This window comes from Sebastes fasciatus, chromosome 20, assembly GCF_043250625.1.
Source record: "Sebastes fasciatus isolate fSebFas1 chromosome 20, fSebFas1.pri, whole genome shotgun sequence".
Lineage (NCBI taxonomy): Eukaryota > Metazoa > Chordata > Actinopteri > Perciformes > Sebastidae > Sebastes > Sebastes fasciatus.
The window spans coordinates 1,643,269-1,659,337 of NC_133814.1; the positions used below are offsets into that span (position 1 = coordinate 1,643,269).

The following is a 16,069-nucleotide window of genomic DNA, read 5'->3' on the forward strand; positions in this document are numbered from 1 at the left end:
GACCCATTATTGTGAGCTGTGTGTGCATGTGTGCATATTCTTCATAAGGCCTGTATTGGTTCATAATTGAGAACATAATGTCTCGTACCACATGATTCATAGAAGATGTTTGTGTGTGTGTGTGTGTGTGTAGTTCACCATCAAAGCTCCTTTCCTCTTGCTGGAATCAACGGTCTCATCACATTGAGGGTTAGGTCGCTCTGCCGAGGTTTGATGTTGGCAACCAGACGGAAGCCTGCTAATCCAGCCCAGAGTGCTCCCTTCATGGGTCCAGATAGCCGATGCAGAGCATATCGATTAGTTCTGCCTTTGAGGTGCCCTTCAGTATTCATGTCCTCGTATTGACCCACACCTCCAACATCTCCCACCGCCTCCGATTATGATGATAAGGCCAGAAAGGAACCTGACAACAAGCATATATATATATATATATATATATATATATATGAGAAATCCTCCGACAGGTACAATCTGTCAAAGGTTTTTTGTCCGTTTCTGTGTTTATTAGTCCGGCCTGACGAAGCAGCAGAACGGTTTCAAGATCACTCTGAAGACGCTGGAGGACAACCTGCTGTCCCGTTTGTCCTCAGCTTCAGGAAACTTCCTGGGTGACACGGAGCTGGTGGAAAACCTGGAGACGACCAAACGCACCGCGGCCGAGATCGAAGAGAAGGTACCGTTCTGTTTTTATCTTTACAACTCTTTATTCTACTTGTTTTATCATCACTTCTCTTCTCCTATTAAAGCAGCAGTGGGTAAATATGATTAAAAAAGTTATATTCATAAAACGGTTACTATATCCTGACAGTAGTACATGAGACAGGTAATCTGAAAAAAAATCATGTTCCTCTTTGTCCTCTGGTGTCATCCGGTGCTCTTAACGGCATCTGCAAGATTTCACAGACCAGAGGAAAACAAGCAGTCAGAGCTGATCTGGAGTCTGCCGTCCAGCTGCCGTCTATAAGAGCCGGCTGTCAATCACTCACAAACTCTGACCAAACGGTCAAACTAGGCAGCGCTGATCAAATATGAATCAATATTCTGTTACTGTAATGTCTATTTCTCTCCTCAGATGTTCTCAGAATCATCTTGTAGTGTACTGTGTAAGGGATAATGTTCAGCTAGCCGGTCGTTGTTGTGAAAGAATCCCCTTCAGGGCGATGGGGTTCTTAGTATCAGAATATTGATTCATATTTGATCAGCGCTGCCTCGTTTGACCCTTTGGTCGGAGTTTGCGAGTGATTGACAGCCGGCTCTCATAGACGGCAGCTGGACAGCAGACTCCAGATCAGCTCTGACTGCTTATTTTCCTCCGGCCTGTGAAATCTTGCAGATGCCGTTAGGAGCACCGGAGGACACCGGAGGACACCGGAGGACACCGGAGGACACCGGAGGACACCGGAGGACAAAGAGGAACATGTTTTTTTTTTACCTGTCTCATGTACTACTGTCAGGATATATTAACCGTTTTATAAAAATATATTTTTTTGAATCATATTTGCTCCATTTCTCCCCACTGCAGCTTTAAACAAATACTTATACATTGTAAATGATTTCAAAGTTCCTCTTAAATGCGAATATGTTAACCCCTTATTCTCTGTACTTCTTCCCTTGTACCTACTTGTAGGTACCCAGCAGGTGTTTGATTGGTATTCCATATATTTACTCAGTGATTAGCAGACTGTAATCCCTTCCCCTCTCTCTTACTCCCTTGCTTTGTTTATCTGTTTTTTTGGTCAGCAAATCAGATGATGTCAGATCATCTCTGCCAGAGGAGACTTACTTTCTGTGAGAAAGTCCTGTATGAAGATGTGGGAGTGGGCCTTCTGTCAGAGAGGAGATAAGCACTGCCTTTGCAGATGTTCATTCTTAAGCATAATTGTGCGGGCAAAAAAAAAAAAAACGGCTCATAATTGTTGTGTTCCACACAGTGTGAGAACATTCTGACTGGAACCGTGAAATTGGAATAGCTCTGCTCTTGCACCGAGGCTGTTTTATTGGATGGTGCACGATGTCATCATTAGCTGATTGATGAACCCTGAGTGTGTGCATGTCTGTGCAGATGTGTGCTTGTGTCTATGAGTGTGACTCTGTTTGTGTTTGCACTATCTTTACTGTAGGTAAAAGAAGCCAAGGTGACAGAGGCCAAAATCAATGAGGCTCGGGAGCACTACCGACCAGCAGCAGCGCGGGCTTCCTTATTGTACTTCATAATGAACGACCTCAATAAAATCCACCCCATGTACCAGTTCTCTCTCAAGGTAGCCTGTCTATTGACATGCCATGTTTCCTCCCTCCCTCACGGTCCCCCCGCTGAGACCCCTCTTTACACTCACTTCTCTGTTCCTCCCCCTCCTTCTTCCATTTGCTCACCGTGTTTTATGCTCTTTGCCCTGCTTTTATTGTGTTTGTGGCTCCCTAATGTGGTTATGTAGAGCATAATGTCTTTCATATTGTCAGCCAGCGAGCGCTGAGAGAAGGCAGCATGAGATATGGTTTGCAATCACTCCCCGACTCCGCAGGTAGCTGCCCTGGCCCAAGTTATTTCCCAACATAATCAAATGAAAACCCATTCGTGGGAATATGTACCTTTGACCTTGAGAATGAAATGAAACACATTATAATATGTGTTCTTCACACAACGTTAGAGCAGAGTGTGACAGAAATGACACCAGAGTAGAAGACAATTATTATTACAAAGTTTCAATGTACTGTCACTCCAACTCCTTTTTACAGTCAGAATTACAGATAGACTAGAAGCTGCACCTTTAATCAGTAGTTAGAAGTGTAGAATTTAGACCTGCACTGCTTGTAGGCTGAGAATGGTCAAGTTGAATCTCATGAAATAATTTCAGGCACGATTGAGCTTGATTAGTCAGATGAATGAGTATCCGGTACGGATAATAAACTTTTTACGAGCATGAGCATCATTCAATTCAATTCAATTCAATTTACTTTTATATAGCGTCAAATCATAACAGAAGTTATCTCGAGACGCTTTATATTTAGAGCAGGTCTTAGACCATACACCATAGTTTAGAGACCCAACACAATGCGCTGTGGCCAGGAAAAACTCCCCGTTTAGCAGGTAGAAACCTAGAGCAGAACCGGGCTCTGGGTGGGCGGCCATCTGCCGAGACCGGCTGGGGGGAGAGACAGAGAGAGAGAGAGAGAGAGAGATAAAGATAGAATAATAACTAAATTAGTAGGACTAATAACAAAAACCAATAGTAGTGGATGTAAAAGAGTGATAATACAACTATCGGAATTGATATCACTGGGTCGTCCTCAGACGGGCTTTCAAGTGGAGCTTCCAGCTGTCTCAGTCCACCATACATCTGGCTAGCTCGCCAGCACTGTCCAGCATCTCTCCTCAGTACGTCCATGTATGTTGGTGTGGGACGTCCCTGTGGTCGATGCCCGTGCGTTGGTTCCCACAGACTGGTTTTCCCATAGACTTACATTAGGAAAATGATGTCTGTAAATCAGTGGATATTATTTTTTTAAATCAACTTCCCAGTATGAACACTCTAATAGTCCTTATTGAAATCATTAGGTCCTTAAAATGTTGTAAAATGCACTAATAGCTGAATCCAGAGTTATTTCCCTTCCTCTGATTCCGTGTCATGATTTGAAGAGCAGAACAAGCAGGGAGGACCTGAACGCAGACAACAGCAGGCTGACTGGTGCAGTAAAAGATTTAATAAACAAAAGTTTTACAAAATTGAGAATCCAGAATGCAGGCAGGTAACAGCACACAGGTCAACAAAACTCACTGCACCTTTTAATGGCCGCAATAATACATCTTAAGTGTTACCTTTTTTGTCATGTCCAATCCATAGACATGTATATAACAAGTGGACGTAGTCACCATGACGTCACACATTGGTTTGTGGACTGCCGTTTTGAAGCCTTGAGTTTGGCATTTTGGCCGTCGCCATCTTGTTTTTTTACAACCAGAAGTGACACGAGAGGGTGGAAGTACAACTGAACGCCGAATAAGGCACTTCTAGGCGACCAAAATGTTACGATTAACTGTCATAAAGTGAAAACACACTGTGAAAGGGTTAAAGTTCTAAGACAAAAACGCAGACATCTTCAGATCGAACAACGCCGTGGTAGCGACCTGTCAATCACGAGGTAGCCCCGCCCTAAAGCATCCCATAATAAATTATTGTTAACAGGAATAAAGGTGCAGATTCATGTTTTGTGAGTCAGATGAGGCCATCTCCACTGAACATGTTGGAGCGCTGGAAGTATGGGGTCCATGGGGCCACTGGCCCCCGACTTAACGCCCCCGTCTCGAAATTGCTGCTCGCAGTACTGCCGTGTGAAAAAGGCCAAGGCCATACATTATTATGTTGTTGGTATAAGAGCAGCGTAATGTGTGTAGCTAATGGTCAAGTGACAGAGAGATGCCCTCAGAGTAGATCAGCTGTTTGGTGATATATCGGAGCAGAGAAGAAATTAGCGGTAAAGTTGTCTCATGTTATTAAATGAAGCCTAAAGCTTTGTTTATACTCGTGCGAGATACCGTGGCGTGAGACACCGTGGGGCGAGACACCGTAGATGGCGCGCTCACTACGAGCATGCACAGAGGCATTAATGCTCAGCGCATTGTTCGTTGCAATATGCTCCGCCAGGAGGCGTACCAACAAAATATTCTGTGGATAAGCAAGAAGTCAACGAGTGGTACCAGAAAGGAAAGTAGGTTGCCTAGCAACAGTAGTAAACACTAAACTCTGACGTACCGCCAAACATGGCATTTGTGTACTGTAATTATTGTCCATTATCCATCCATCCATTCGGGATGCTGGAGCCGATCCCAGCTGACATTGGGTGAAGGCGGGGGGGTACACCCTGGACAGGTCTCCAGACTATCACAGGGCTGACACATAGAGACAGACAACCATTCACACTCACATTCACACCTACGGGACATTTAGAGTCAACAATGAACCTGCATGTCTTTGGACTGTGGGAGGTAACCTGAGCAACCGGAGTAAACCCACCATAACAATATGCTAACTCCACACAGAAGGACCCCAAGCCGGTTTGAACCTGCAACCCTATTGCTGTGAGGTGGCAGAGCTAACCACTGCACCACCACCGTGCAGCAATTTGTCCATTATATGACATTTAAATGTATCAGTCTCTGAGCATAATTACATGTTCATGGATACTTGTCTTATAGTGGGGGGGGGGTTTCCATAAACTAAATTAGCATTGATTAATTTATCTTTAGAACAAACCACATCATCATGTCAGAGGTGAATGCCACTGACTTGATGATGATGATTTGTAATTAAAGGCCAATATGAGCCAGTTATTGATTAATAATGTTTGATCACTGGTTTCTATTGTGTTGACTCTAAGTGACTGTATATTGAATATTGTTACATCCGTACTTGTAACACAGTGTTGAGTCTTTTACCCGCTCCTGTGCGTCTCCAGGCGTTCAGTGTGGTCTTCCAGAAAGCGGTTCTGAAGGCCGAGCCGGACGAGGCTCTGAAGCAGCGGGTGTCCAACCTAATTGACAGCATCACCTCGTCAGTCTTCCAGTACACCACCAGAGGCCTGTTTGAATGTGACAAGCTCACGTACATCGCTCAGCTCGCCTTCCAGGTAGGAGAAGAAGCCGGTTTTCATCTTCTGCATGGTTTGTTTTGAGAACAAGCTCGCTTTGAATCAGTCGCTCCCGAGACCACCGGCCCTGTTCGGATCTAATCAAGCGCAAAGGAAAATGTGGTTTGTGCTGAAAATACAACAATTCCAAGTCCTTCCTGTTTGTTGTGTCCCCAGATCCTGCTGATGAATAAAGAAATAAATCCTGCAGAGCTGGACTTCCTCCTGAGATACCCTGTCCAACCAGGTGGAATATCACCAGTGGATTTCTTATCCCACCACTCCTGGGGAGGGATCAAGGTACAGAGAGAGGCAGACATTGTACTGAAATGTAACGATGTGAAATACTAAGGGGTACCGCCAGATGTGTTCATTGTGTCAGCTATTTTTCTTTATTCAGTCTTATACCTGTTTCAAATTTCCTCGTTATTTATTATCATATTTATTCATCTTGATTTTTTTAGTAAAGATTTAGTTGACTAAAAGTTTGTTTAAAGGTCCAATATCATAAAAAAGTGAGTTTTTCATGTTTTTTTTATTATAAAGCAGGCTTCAATTCTATATAAATACTGTAAAAGTATCGAAACGCTCAATCCACAGGGAAATACACACAGCCCGCATTCAGAAACTCTGCATTTCAAACAAGCTGTCAGGATTTCTTTCCATTTGTGATGTCACAAATATACAATATTTAGACCCTTTACACAGTTTTAAATGCAAACATTCTAAATGCGACCCAGTTTATTCCTCAGCTGACAAGAAGTACACATGGACCCAAGCTGTTGCCTAGCAACACAATCCTCTTGCAATTCCGTTGCAATTCCGTCAAGACAGAGGATAAATACAGGCATATTCAAGCAGACAGTATGAGGAAAATAAAGTGTTTTTTTAACATTACAGCGTGTAAACATGTTCTAGTAGAAACACAAAATACAAGTATGAACCTGAAAATGAGCACGATATGGGACCTTTAATTCCTCTCATTATATTGAACATTTCAGTCAATCTCATCTCTTTGGGTCAAGTTTTTATTTTTAAAACTACATTTTAATCTTGTCTTTGTTCGTCAACAAGATTGCATGTTGATTATAGTCACAGGTAAGCGTCTTTGAGATCTTTAAAAGCGCTATATAAGTTGAATTTATTATTATTATTATTACAGTTAGTGTTTCATGACGTCTCGTCGTCGTCTCGTCTTGGAGAAAAGGTAGTTGACGAGCATATTCAGTCATAGTTTTCATTAACTAAATTAACACTGCCACCAGATCACATGTATTCTCAGCGTGTGGTCAAACCAGAAATAGGTGATGCTGGCAGCTTGGCGATGTACTGACTGCTATTATAGCTGGTGCTACAGCTGAATCGAAGGTTACGATTTTGTAACCCTAGTTCTATAAGCACGGGCGGAGCCCTCTATTGGACTCTATGGGTAATACTCTCCTCCAATCACGAGCACGCATTCGCCCACTGAACTTTGCATAAACGTATATGTGTGGACCCTACAGTATATACATAAGGCAGCGTCCGCCACTGTCAGCCATCCTTCTTCCCCTTCAGGGAGCGGCGGGACCCCCCTTGGTAGAGGGCTCTGTCTGTGTGCCGGGCTTGAGTCTGCCATCCTCTGGGGGGGGAGTTAGTATCGTCACTCCCTGCTATGCTGAGCTTGAGGCTTCCTCTTGGAGAGACAAGGTGCAAAATATTGCTGTAGATATTGTACATTCACATAATATTCCATTCTATATGAGTTGGCTGACTGTAATGCTGGTGTAACTGTAAATATAAGCAAATTCTTTGCCAAAAATTCTCATAAATTCGTAATTTGTAAAGACAGAACTCACCTTTTTAGATTCATTCAAATTAAATTGAGAGTATTGAAAACATACATGAAGACCTTTGACACCATCTCCCACCCACTACTCATCACACGTCTGACTGATATTGGTATCAACGGTGTTGCACTCACATGGTTCTCCTCATACCTCACCGACAGACTACAATTTGTAAAACTGGGTAATCACAGGTCAAGGTGTTCCACTGTTTCACTGGGTGTCCCCCAGGGGTCAGTATTGGGTCCACTCCTGTTTATCATTTACCTCCTTCCCCTTGGCACTATCCTCCGTCATCACAATGTCCGATTCCACTGTTATGCTGACGACACACAGGTCTACATTTCAACTACACCCACTGCTGCCCTGCCACCCGCCTCCCTCACCACCTGCTTACAACACATCAGGAGCTGGATGAGCAGGAACTTTTTAAAACTCAACAGCAATAAAACCGAGGCCCTGCTCATCGGCTCCAAGAACAACATCTCCAAAACTCAACACACCACTGCTCAAAACATCACCATTGATGGCTTCCCAGTACCGTTCTCCACCCATGTCAAGAGTCTTGGGGTCACCCTGGACAGCACACTCTCTTTTTCATCCCACATAAAAAACATCACCCGGACTGCCTTCTTCCACCTCCGCAACATCTCTAGACTCCGCCCATCCCTGTCCCACTCCAGCACTGAAATCCTGGTTCACGCTTTTGTTACATCCCGGATCGACTACTGCAACGCTGTCCTCTCTGGCATTCCCATCAAACTTCTCAACAGACTCCAAATCATTCAGAACTCTGCCGCCCGGATCATCACCCGCACCAAATCCTCCGACCACATCACCCCCATCCTCATCCAGCTGCACTGGCTCCCTGTTAAATCCCGGATCGACTACAAAAACCTTCTGCTCACCTACAAAGCCCTCCATAACCTCGCCCCCACCTACCTCACAGACCTCCTCCAGGAGTACACTCCCTCCCGTTCCCTCCGCTCATCATTAGCCGGACTTCTGACTACCCCCACCTCACGCCTCAGCACCATGGGAGCCAGGGCATTCAGCTGCTCTGCAACTCACTCCACCCACACATCCGGCAGTCTGACAATATCACATCTTTCAAATCCCTCCTCAAAACCCACCTGTTTAAACTGGCCTACTCTCTCTAGAACTCATCATCACCCATCCTATGTGTCTGTACAAATATGTCTCTGTCATGTCCTGTTGTTTTTATATTGTTTTATCTGTCAATGTTTTAACTGATTTTTGTAAGGTGTCCTTGGGTGTCCAGAAAGGCGCCACTAAATAAAATTTATTATTATTATTATTATTAAGAGTGTTAAAGGTCCCATATTGTAAAAAGTGAGATTTTCATGTCTTTTATATTATAAAGCAGGTTTAAGTGATATATAAATACTGTGAAAGTATCAAAACGCTCAATATACGGAGAAATACACACAGCCCGTATTCAGAAACTGTGCGTTTGAAACAAGCCGTCAGGATTTCTGGTCATTTGTGATGTCACAAATCTACAATATTTAGACCATTTCACAGTTTTAAACGTAAACATTCTAAATGTGTCACAGTTTATTTCTTGTTACAGTGTATGTAAATAACCATTCCATTGAAATGCGCTAAAACAGAGCGTTTCTGAGGCAGCGTGAATACAGGTATATTCAGACAGACGGTATGAGAAAAATAATGTATCGTTTAAACATTATAGCATGTAAAGTATGAACCTGAAAATGAGCATGATATGTCCCCTTTAAACAGCTCTACCTTTAGAACCCCGTCCTGGAACACCCCCCCCCCCCCCCCCCCCCCCCCCCCCCCCCCCCCCCCCACCACTCACCCTCAATGTTGAAATCTCATAAAACCAGTCTGCACTAGTAAAATATTAAATTGTCTCCCATGTCTTTCCAAACTGTTTTCCTTCCACCATGTCAGAAAAGCATGACTGAAATCCACAATTTCCCCCAAGTTATTTTAGCACTTAGCTGCTTTAAGTGGTGCGAGTGGAGTTGCTTCCTATGATGCAATTTGTGCAGCCCGGTCTCCCAGCAACAACTTCTGCATTAAAGTGAAAAACACACTTAAAGAGTTGGCAGCACGATTGAAGTTCTCTGTTTCACCCAGACCTCCACTCTGACGGCATGTGATTCTCCAGGGCTTCGGCTCTGCTCCGTGACCCCGGTGCATTTTAACATTGAAAGGACACCAGAACAACTCGGCACATATACCCGTATTTCATCTTAAAGAACAGACGTCTGGCGATGCAGCCCTGTGGGCGTCAAGCAGCAGAGGTTCCCTCTCTTGTCAGATCAGTTTAGCAGCAAACTAAACCCTAATGGCAGCATGGTTTTTTAGCCTCTCGTGCTCATGAATTTTTCAATCTGTACCGCCTAGAATATTAACTTAACCTAAACCCCTCTGAGGGGTTGTGAGATGGCCTTTCCCCAACTGCACTCAACCCACTGTGGATGTTTAAGGCCCTGCTAATCAAATTCTGTCACTCGATTTTCTTATCACGATCGGAAACATAATCAGTTGGAAAGCTTTAAAGGAGGGGGAGATCCTCAGATTGTTTGGCCTTAGCGTGAATCCCATGAGACTCAGTGTATTCTCAGAGGTTGCCAACCTCCTGTGGTAATTAAACAAACTGAGTTGAAGTGATGGACGGTGTGCTGAGCCACTTTGTCTCAGTCTACCTCACCCCATCATGCCCAGAGATGAGCGCTTATAGAAAAGCACATTTAATGAATTCACAAGGATATTTTTTTTCCAGGACTCCTTGTCCTCTATGTGTCTGCTGTGGGAGGTTTCCAGGACCCCGCTCCTAGTATATACAGTACAGGAGACAGTGTACACACTGCATGTGTATGTGTGTGTGTACTCGTCAGTGTGTGCACCTGCTCGAGGCTGCACTGCGTGACACTGCTATTCTCCATAGATGAGATAAGGTGTTTGTCAGCTGGGGCATCACAAAGAAGCCCCTACTGGTTTTGCAACGGATGCATATTCAGCCCCCCCCCCTCCCACCCCCCGTCCCGTTATGAAAGGGATCGTGTTTACTCAGCATTTCCGTTTGAATAAATATTATTTATATTGGCGTGAGGAAAGATAAGCACTCCTTTCTGTCGTTTTTTTTTTTTTTTTTCTGGCAACTTTTGCAAACAAAGTTGCTCCTCGTATTGTGCTGTGTGTTGTGAAACATTTCTGAAGTGGTCAAACTGTTAAATGTGCATCACTGATCACAGAGTAGCACTTTCAAAAATACAGTAGTTTTTCTGAATCACTTTTTTCTCTCCCCAACCACCAGTCCCTGTGCTCCATGGAGGAGTTCAGGAACCTGGACCGAGACATCGAGGGCTCGGCCAAACGCTGGAAGAAGTTTGTGGAGTCCGAGTGTCCAGAAAAAGAGAAATTCCCCCAGGAATGGAAGAACAAAACCTCTCTCCAGAGACTGTGCATGATGAGGGCCCTGAGGCCTGACCGCATGACGTACGCCGTCAGGTGAGAGGTGGAATCATAGTGTTGAGTCTGGAAATCTCAAGCCTTGGGCCAGGAACGGCAGAGATCCCAGCTCAATATTCTTCAATGTTCAATTTTAATGGAGTCAGAAAGTCAACACAGGTTACTCAAATGAATCACATAATGCTGTACAAGTATTTTGCAAAAAGCAGAGTTTTCATCGTGTTTAATATCAACAGACACAAACACAACCAAAACCCGAGCAGGTCCGGACACGTCTGTCCGGACGCAACTGCCCGCGGTCTTTAGATCATAACCTTATATACTTGGAACAAAGAACTCACCTCCTATTTTCCTGTCATCGTAAATTGTGGTATTCCTCAATTCTACTGGTCTCTGTCTTACTAATCAGCATATGACCTCTGCCATACATATGATCTTGGTACCTCCTCTGCCAGATTCCCTGTTTTGGGCCCCCTGCAGCTGCAAGGTTGCTTGGATCAGCATTACATCACTAGAGCTGTGAGTTACAGTGGCCAGTGTGAGTATTACAGCACTGGGATCAATACAGCAGCACTATGATTGTATGCTGTTTCAGTAGTAAAAACAGTGTTATAGGATTAATACTTTTATCATTGTTTATCACATTTTTATATAGTTTAAAAGGGATTGCTTCCTCAATAGCTCGCCCTTTTGCTCTGTGATCTGTGAACCGACCTGTGCTGTTTGGTAAAAGGGTAAAGGTTAAACATCTTAACCTTTGGCTTATAGTCTGAGTTGACAGGGCACCTGTGCTCACTGCTGCTACTGTATGTTTGTCTGTTGCTCAGAAGCAGTGCAATTACACAATCGATGAGCCTCATTATTAGCCCTCAATCTCTGTCCAGGAACCCGTCGAGGCATGGCCTCCACTAGACCTCTGAAGGTCTGCTGTGGTATCTGGCACCAAGCCGTCAGTAGCAGATCCTTTAAGTCCTGGAAGTTGCGAGGTGGGGCCTCCGTGGATTGGACTTGTTTTTCCAGCACATCCCACAGATTAGGGACGCAACGATACCGATACCGGTACCAGTACCAGTATCGGGTATTGGTCCGATACTGTGCTCATGTACTCGTACTCGCAAAACGGCTACGATACAACGGCACCGATACCACTTTACGGCAGCGTGACGTTAACCTCTCGTCACCATCTTTCGGGTCCTATCGCACACGCACACGCTCACGCTCCACCTCCCCGACGGTACAGGTGATACGGGCCGGTGGAGCGCCCGACCCCGCGGAGCAGGGACCTCACCTCAGCCGGCGCGCGCCGGCCCTCACTTTCATTGCGCCACTGGGTTTTGCTTGCACCCTCTGACTCGCGCGTGCGTTAGACTCCTTGGTCCGTGTTTCAAGACGGGTCGGGTGGGTTGCAGACATTGCCGCAGACCCCTGGCGCCTTTAACGTGGGCCGAGCCCCGCCCTGGGGGCACGACACGGTTGGGGCGCACTGAGGACAGTCCGCCCCGGTGACACTTTGGCCACGGCCCTGGGAAGCACCTTCGCCCCGAGCCTTTCCAAGCCGTCCTAGAGCCGGTCGCGGCGCACTGCCTCGTATGCGGGACTCCCCAGCCTGCCGTGTGTCGCTCACACCCTCCAGCTGACTGTTAACGAGAGTCTTTTGGCACAGAGAAGTACTCGTATCGGTACTCGGTATAGTAAGTACCCAAATATAATTACTTGTTCTTGTGCTCGGTCTGAAAAAACGTGGTACATCCCTACCACAGATGTTTGATTTGATTGATATCTGGAGAATTTGGAGGCCGAGTCAACACCTCCAACTCGTTGCCATCCACATGATGTCAAAGAAAACGTGATTCATCAGACCGGGCAACCTTCTTCCATTACTCCGTGGTCCAGTTCTGATGCTCACGTGCCCAATGTAGGCGCTTTTGGCGGTGGACACGGGTCAGCACGGGGCACCCTGACCGGTCTGCGGCTCTGCAGCCCCGTACTCAACAAACTGCTCCTCACTGTGTGTTCTGACACCTTTCTATCAGAACCAGCATTAACTTGTTCAGCAGTTTGAGCTCCAGTAGTTCTTCTATTGGATCAGACAACACGGGCCAGCCTTCGCTCCCCACGTGCATCAATGAGCCTCGGGTCTGACCCTGTCGCCGGTTCACCGGTTTTCCTCCCTTGGACCACTTTTGGTAGGTCCTGACCACTGCAGACCGGGAACATCCCACAAGAGCTGCAGTTCTGGAGATGCTCTGACCCAGTCGTCTAGCCAGCACTATCTGGCCCTCGTCAAAGTCACTCACATCCTTACGCTGGCCCATTTATTCTGCTTCCAACACAAAGTTCAAAGTTCAAAATGCTCGCTTGCTGTCTAATATATCCGCCCACTGACAGGTGCCATGGTAACCAGATAATCATGTTTTGCACTATGGAACTGTGATGCTCGAAACTTGAATTTCCCTCGGGATTAATAAAGTCACTATCTATCAATCTATCAATCTATCAATCTATCAATCTATCTATCTATCTATCTATCTATCTATCTATCTAATCAATGTTATTCACTTCACCTGTCAGTAGTCTTAATGTTATAGCTGATCGGTGTATATATATTTGTGGTGTGACTCATACATAATTGAAGCTATTTATTGATGTAGTTATCAACGACGACAGTGTTAGCTGGCAGCATCATTAAAACATTTGAAATGAAGGTTTAAATTGCTGTTTTTCTGAATCATCCATCAAAATATCTCTTATGTGAACTTTGTATCTTCATCAGCTAGGATTTACATATAGAAAATATACAATGTCTATTTATTTAAGAGCAAGCTGTTTGGTTGGAACAACAGTGAGAAAATCATGATGTTTTAAAGGCTGAAGGATTTAATGTAGAGAGGTTGACAACACAGTCGTGACTAGAGTTCATATTTAGTTCTATAAGCAGCTGTCTATCTAATGCACTGTACTACAGAAGATTCACGCTCTTCAAGTTATTCAGCGTGTCGGTCAAAGATAATAAAAAAAGAAAGTGTTGAGGAGAACTGAGTCATATTCTCCCCGCAGAGACTTTGTAGAGGAGAAACTGGGAAGCAAGTACGTGATTGGCAGATCACTGGACTTCGCCGTCTCCTTTGAAGAGTCCGGTCCGGCTACGCCCATGTTCTTCATCCTCTCTCCTGGAGTTGACCCTTTGAAGGATGTGGAGAAGCATGGTAATACTCTCGCTTGTTTTATGTTCAATAGGTGTGTTCTGGACTTTTATCAGAGCATACATATTGTCAATTTATCCGTCATTTCTTTATGCCACATAGGCACATGCAGGTTTTAATGGCGCAGCCTATTGAAGTCAAGTGCAGGCGTACCTGCATGCACGATTTCCACTTTGATTCCTACTGCATAGGATTATCAGTCAGTCATCACAACACATCTGCTCATGTGTCTCTGCTGTGATATCAGCCATCACTGCCAATGCACAACAGGCACTGGGTAGATTGAAGGGATTATACTAAAGGTCACAGATATATGAGACGACACCACCGGTGTATTAGGGGCAGCAGAAAGTAAATGTCATTGGTTTTAGAGTTACTTTACAAACCCTGTATGAATAATGCGGTCGGCAGCAGGACACGCCGTTTTGATTTTTGACCACAAATATGCCGAAAGTCGAAGCTTTTGTGCTGACCTGGAACGTGGCGCCATCACGGCCTGACACTTCTGAATCTGCTGCCAAATAATTCAGTCTGTGGGTATTTGAAGTCAGCTCTATGGAATATTCAGATTGCAGGGATTGGATCAGTTTACTGGAACAAAGGGTTTCTACTATAAGCGAGTACATTTTTTTGAATTCCAGTAGTTTTGAATTCAAGTAATTCATCATGATTAATTTACTGTTTTTGTCTGATTTGTCTTCTTTGGATTTCTGCTTGAAAGTCCCTCTTCACCAAATTAATCCATTCCATAGATTGATTTCAACATGACAGTCAGCTGTTATTACCCAGAATACACCTTCTAGTATTTGTGATTATTTTAGACGCCTCATTTTTACTGGGATCCCAGGCAGGAGCAGGTGGTTCAATGGGCCGTAGCCAGACCTTTGGCCCGAGTGAAATCCACCATCCTCTCCTAATATTATAAAGAGGGAGCAATCCTACTGGAACTGCCTGTAAGGGGTGTGAATATGGATTAGCAACACCTCACTTTGAGCGTAGTCACATCAAAGCTAAAAGTAACCAATCAGTGCTGCCGTAGAGAGAAGCGTGGTGATGATGATGAGCAGCAGCAGCCACATTACGCTGAACCACACAGAGGTGCTTTTCCATTATAGCTGTGACTATTGGGTTTATCATTGGTATTAGGCTCCACTTGGATTTTCATTAGACAGATGATGTGATTTTGTATGCTCCGCAGGGGACTAATACCTCTGAGACAAAACCTCACCATCTGCCTTTTTTTTCAGGTTGGAGTTTTATTGAAACGGACCGAAATAATTGTATTGTTTGAGTTAAAGTCCCATATTATAAAAAAGTGAGATTTTCATGTGTTTTTATTATAAAGCAGGCTTAAGTTCTATATAAATACTGTGAAAGTATTGAAACGCTCAAGCCACAGGGAGATACACACAGCCCGTATTCAGAAAGTCTGCATTTGAAACAAGCTGTCAGGATTTCTGTCCATTTGTGATGTCATAAATATACAATTTTTAGATAATTTACACAGATTTAAATGTAAACATTCTAAGTGTGTCCCAGTTTATTCCTGGTTGCAGTGTATGTGAATGTCATCAGCTGACAGGAAGTACACATGGACCCAAGCTGTTGCTTAGCAACGCAATTCTGTTGCAATTTTGTTGCAATTCCGTCAAATTGTGCTAAAACGCAGCGTTTAAGACAGAGGGTTAATACAGGCATATTCAGGCCGACAGTATGAGGAAAATAACGTTTTTTTTTAACATTACAGCATGTAAACATGTTTTAGTAGAAACACAAAATACAAGTATGATCTGAAAATGAGCATGATATGGGACCTTTAAAGCTCAATGAGCAGACTCAAGTTGCTCAAGTAAAGCTGGGTCATTGACCGAATACGGATGAGTCAATTCAGTTGAATTTATTTTTTATTTATCAAATCATAACAGAAGTTATCTCAAGACGCTTTTCATA

The 16,069-nt window shown here is 44.3% G+C and overlaps 1 protein-coding gene across 4 annotated transcripts in view; it reads left to right on the plus strand.

Annotated features, from left to right (window-relative positions):
- dnah9 (dynein, axonemal, heavy chain 9) overlaps window positions 1-16,069 on the plus strand; it is a 181,282-nt gene that overhangs the window by 128,039 nt on the left and 37,174 nt on the right. For all 4 annotated transcript variants that reach the window (XM_074620497.1, XM_074620498.1, XM_074620499.1 and 1 more), the window contains 6 exons: window positions 509-673; window positions 2,121-2,261; window positions 5,455-5,625; window positions 5,803-5,925; window positions 10,762-10,955; window positions 13,974-14,122. In XM_074620497.1, coding sequence (XP_074476598.1) covers window positions 509-673; window positions 2,121-2,261; window positions 5,455-5,625; window positions 5,803-5,925; window positions 10,762-10,955; window positions 13,974-14,122 — 943 coding nt within the window. The remainder of the gene's footprint in view (window positions 1-508; window positions 674-2,120; window positions 2,262-5,454; window positions 5,626-5,802; window positions 5,926-10,761; window positions 10,956-13,973; window positions 14,123-16,069) is intronic.